We start from the raw sequence: 5,000 nt of genomic DNA, 5'->3' as shown, positions 1-5,000 counted from the left end.
ACAAACAATGTGATGAATGCAGAAGAGATCGGCAAGATGTTTGGTCCCCTTCTTATCAACAAGTATTCAAAATTTGTCAAAGAGGTATGAAAGTTTCTTACATGAATAATCCCCAACAAAGACTAGACGTGCAGAAGGCAAGTTATAGCCTTTTCAACCGGAAAACGCCGATCGCTAGATTGTAGTTAATTCCTTTATAACCTTCATAGCAAGCGTTACCTTGCGAATAAAGCACTACTAGAATTTTTTTCTTGCTACTTGAAAATCGGTGCTACAGGCTAAGTCGGGCGCTTTCCTTTTGTCAGAAGTGGCCGACCAGGCCCGTCAGTTTTGCAAAGAAAATGCAACAATTTGAAGGAACTCTTGCATGGTAATCCCTCGCATTCTTCTGGAGGAAAATATATCATCCTCGAAGTGTGTCATGATTTGAAGGCGTTGTAGAGATAGTCCTTCCAATGCTCGGTCTGGGCGGTCAGTGCTGTCAAATGGAAAGTGTCCTAAGGGAATTTGAAAACCAAAACAAGCAAGGCTGATTTAACGGTGCCAAAGGAAGGTAATGTCAGCATATGCCTAGGCAGTACCTTGCGAAATATTGGTCTCAGAGATAATTTATTCCTTCACTGTTCTATCAGCCTTGCTCTTTTGGGTTTTTATACTATAATTCTATCTTGCTGATTAGGGTCTGGAGTTTCTGTTTTGTCAAGCTGGTCCTTCCTTACGCAGTAATATGAGGGAATGCGCCCCAACGTTCGCGCAGCCAGAATGCTCTTTGCAGCTCTTCTCTCGCACGGGAATACTTTGTTGCTTTGTGGGTCTTTGTCTGTTGCGATTTGTTTTATTCATTTTTATTGCCTTCAATCCCGTGCGGGGACCGGAAGAGAAAACCAAGAGCGTCACCAAGAGTGTATAAGACTTTCATAGTCCTATGGCTCTTACTTGTTTCGTGCTTTGCGGGCATCACTGGGGGGGACGGGAGGGAAGGAAAGGATACACTTTCTGTCCCATCCCTCCTTTTCTATAATCCCTGCGGGTTTGCTGCGGTTTAAGACCGCGGTGCATGGTTGCGTAGGCTCCAATCGTGGCTTTATGGATGATACTTGTGTAGTATGATAGTTTGTTGATAGGGCAGTTGCATCAAGATCTTTATATGACCTTAGAACATCAATCTACAGGAAAAGTAGAGCTTTCTTCAAAAAATAAAAAGGCGTTTAAGATAGCGCGGAAGGGGCGAGGACAACCTTCGATCTACTTATATCTGTCTGAATCTAATCTCGCTTTCTCAATCGACATCTGTTATCCGTGGTCAATCCGCATTTAAGAGTTATTTGTCTAAATTTATCACAAACAAAACGTTATCTATTCGATAAGTGTAAAACACTCAACGTAAGTTGCCCGGTGTAATTGTCTTAGGTGTTTTTTTGTGTGTGGAAATGTCATTGCATTGCATGCACGATGACTAAAGGGATGATTTTTTAACGGCCTGCCACGCAGGCTAATTGTGCTAGCGTTTGTTATATCTTCGGCATTTCGATAAAATTGACAGTTTGACAAAAATCGAATGTCACTTAGTCGATGCAGCTGTTCATTGTCACGTAACACTTACTCACAGCCAGGCACACTTAGAAAGCGGTGCCAAACAAGTGATTTTTAATAGCATCATAGTGTGTGCGCCTTTCACTATCAATTTTTTAAAGATCTTAAATGATGAAAACGTTCATTTCTTCTTACTGTTTACTGTGGTATGTGCCACCTTCACTTTCCAAAAGTTGATGGAGCTGTCAACCGAAACGCATTTTAGCATACTATTTTGGGAGCATCGTTATTTCAGGGGGGTAAGAATCGATCAAGCAATTTGAGTAATGCAAGTTTTCCAGTAATCGCTAGAAGACGGAGGCAAGGTTTGCACTCTTGATAAAACCTTTGTAAATTGTGACTGTATCTCCCGAGGCGAAGAAAACACGATAGTGAATTGGAAAAAATATGCGTCATTTGTTGAGAGTCACATAACTAAGTTTAGAATCCCACCCCCACTTCTCAAAATTTCTCAAATAATTCTGAATTCTTCAAACTCCGCTACAGGTTTTACGGTAGCAAACTGATGACATCATTCAGTAGCTCCGGAAATTCATGTTTGATTCCATCAGGTCCTGAACCCTGTAAATATCGCGTGTTGTATTGATTTCAGTCAGGCGGTTTAATGAGTTGCAGATGAAACAAATGTACTGACATCTTTGAAAAAAAAATCTTTTGAGATCTTCCGACTTGATGAGAACTCGAAACTTTTGCATTATTGCTGAGATAGTTCTGGAATCCACCCTATGTATTGTGGCACTTTTCTTCCAGTTGAAATTCCTGGCGGTGACACCTTGTAATTTAAGGACGTTGACTCGCTTTTGTGGGTTGAGAGAGAATTGACGGCTGAAGCAATCATGTTTGAGTGAATGCAACTTTTTTTTTTAAGGAATGGCGCCTTACCAGTTCCTAAATAGATTTGAGCATCAAAGTCTCTGTTTATCTTAGAGACACTAAGCGATTTACTTTACCCTCTCAGTAATTTAGATAAATGTCAGTCGTGTTTGTGAAAGAACCCTTCTTTCTACTTGTCATCCCATAAAAACATACGTTGATACCCTGTCACTGAAGGTATGAATTTCAGTTCTCTTCAATAGATGGTTTGCAATCAATGTCTAGAGACACAGATAACAGTGATGTAAGTTATGTACAATTGCTCAGTGGTGGACGAACAAAAGGAGCTAATGAAAGGTTTTTGTTCTTGTTCACCAACATGGCGGTGATGACGTCAAACATGAAACCAGCTGTTGAGAACTTTCAAGATGTGCTTGGTCGGGTCATAGTTAATAGAGGGGAATGGTTTGGAAGCTCGGCAAACATCAAAGGAGCAAACAAAGATGCCAAGATATAGGTTGGAAAGTCCACGACCGTGCACAATCTTTTGTTTTGAACTCATACACTATGCATGAATTACGTAACCAACACGTCTCTATTGGTTAGTTCCTCAGTACGGAGTAAACAACTATTGTGTTTTGTGCACGGTCAAGGCCAAAAAAGAGAACAAAAACCTACAACAAAGAAATTTGTCGGGTTTCATAACCATTCCCCTCTATTAACTATGGTCGGGTCCGTTAGAAAACAAGGTCAAGTTTTATTTTCATTTATTGTTTTGATCAAGCTCTTTGCTCCTATATTCCACACAGCGTGATGAGATAGAGACTTGACTTGAAACTCCTCTTTCAACGTAATTACATGTACACCAAATTCGTCGATTTGAGATTTTTTATGTGCTTGAATCTTTTGTTAGCAAATGTTACCTGCCTTTCTAGAAAGCTCGTGTTATCTCTGTTTTATCTTTCTAATTTCTTTAATCCTTTTTTAATTGAATAGTTGCTGTAAACGCGGTTGTTTGATGTTTTCATGGTGTGATTATTTTCTTTTTGGAAACTGATTTAAACGCTTTATCACTGCATACACCTTAAAGTTTATGATCGTTTCCAGCTTTTAATTTTCAAAGCTACTTTTCAAAGTTTAACCCTACCCCTAATAGTCTTCCATGTATATTGGGTTTTTTTTGTGTGCACATGTGTGCGAGCTGAGTTTGTCTGTATATAGGTGTGCGCAAAACTTGAACTCTTGCCTTGATGTGCTAGGTAATTTATCGCTGTCAGAGAGTCATAATTCTCAATATTCAGGGTTATACAGCCAAGATCGGGTCATATACTCCTTGATAATTCGCCACGGTGGGATCATCTTGACCACTTTGAGTAACCCTTCCATGTCAGCCACCCGGTAAAGATGAGCGTCTGTGGAGCTAGCGAGACCCACGATCTCTGACATGCCTCTCATGTAACGTCCAACTGCGATCACGAATATTTGTGTTCCCGTGCTTTTGACCTGAAGTGCACGATACAACGTGTCTTCTTTAGCTATGTTTGACTGACCGTCTGTGACAATCAAGACTCGCTTTCTCAAGCCAGGTCGCGCTCCGTTTTCGCGTTGTAGAATCAGCTCCTGCAGGCACTTCCCAAGCGCGTCCTGTGTGTTCGTCTTTCCAGCTTCAAAAGGGATTTTTCGTAGATTGGAAATGGCATCTTGTTTCGAGCTGAAGTTAAAACTCACCGTAGCGTTGTATGAAAACGTAATGGCCGCGTAGCGTCTTTTTCTGTCTGCTTTTCCCGTCAGTAACTGTAGAGCGTGGATCGTCTTTTTGAAGTCTTTTTTACGTATGGATCCTGACGAGTCAATTATGAAAATGGCGTCGAACTGTGCGTAAAACTGAGAGGTGTCCACTTCAGAAGACCTGCGATGCCTTCTTCTGAACAGCCTCATCACACCGTGATCAATTCCAAGGTAGTGCCGCATTAGCTTTTTCGCCGTTTCTCGAGCGGGTGGAACTTTCTGGAACCCTGCAGTGAAATAAGTGAATAAAGAAAATATGGCAGCGTGAAGACAAGGTCACATTTCTTTGGCGGTAAATAATGTTGAAATTGCGCGAAAATCGTCATGTAGTACAAACGTAGTAAAACTTTACATAATCAGACAGGCCAAAAGGGGTTTGTAATGCTCAGAAGTAGTTTTTCTCAAAATGTACTTACAAAATTCACTTTTATCTTCCAAATACTGCTGGTATGCGCCATGAACTTATTGTTTAATGGACCATTCTTTATATGAATGCTTTTATCGGTCAGTCGGTATTCATATCAGTGTCCTAAAACGCTTTAGAGAATTGCCATACAATGAAACGTTTAAAGTCAAGCCGCTATAACACTAAGTATCTTTGCCCCAAGCATGTGCGTCATAAGTTCACCATTAGAGTTATTACTACTGAAAAAAAAGACGTTTAAATCTTTTCTTCACATAGTCAAGCCAGTTTATGGCCGTGAAAAGGTTCCAGTCATTTAGAATATTTCGTTCATCCTGTCGAACATCTCGAACATCTCGAACATCTCGACATCTCGACATAATAAAAATCTCAGGTGGGGAAC

At 40.6% G+C, this 5,000-nt stretch overlaps 2 protein-coding genes across 2 annotated transcripts in view; one reads left to right on the top strand and one right to left on the bottom strand.

The window, feature by feature from the left end:
- The window catches only part of LOC138026310 (fap1 adhesin-like), a 34,289-nt gene that overhangs the window by 10,638 nt on the left and 18,651 nt on the right, over positions 1-5,000 (top strand). Inside the window, exon 8 of the mRNA XM_068873604.1 lies at positions 1-84. This exon is cut by the window's left edge and continues 67 nt beyond it. Within this exon, the coding sequence (XP_068729705.1) occupies positions 1-84 (84 nt within the window). The remainder of the gene's footprint in view (positions 85-5,000) is intronic.
- Positions 3,157-5,000, bottom strand: part of LOC138026313 (vitrin-like) — a 2,633-nt gene continuing 789 nt past the window's right edge. Inside the window, exon 2 of the mRNA XM_068873608.1 lies at positions 3,157-4,421. Coding sequence (XP_068729709.1) covers positions 3,697-4,421 — 725 coding nt within the window. The 3' untranslated portion in view covers positions 3,157-3,696. The remainder of the gene's footprint in view (positions 4,422-5,000) is intronic.

The sequence above is a fragment of the Montipora capricornis genome, chromosome 12 (assembly GCF_036669925.1).
Source record: "Montipora capricornis isolate CH-2021 chromosome 12, ASM3666992v2, whole genome shotgun sequence".
NCBI lineage: Eukaryota > Metazoa > Cnidaria > Anthozoa > Scleractinia > Acroporidae > Montipora > Montipora capricornis.
This window is presented reverse-complemented; position numbering and strand designations above follow the sequence as displayed.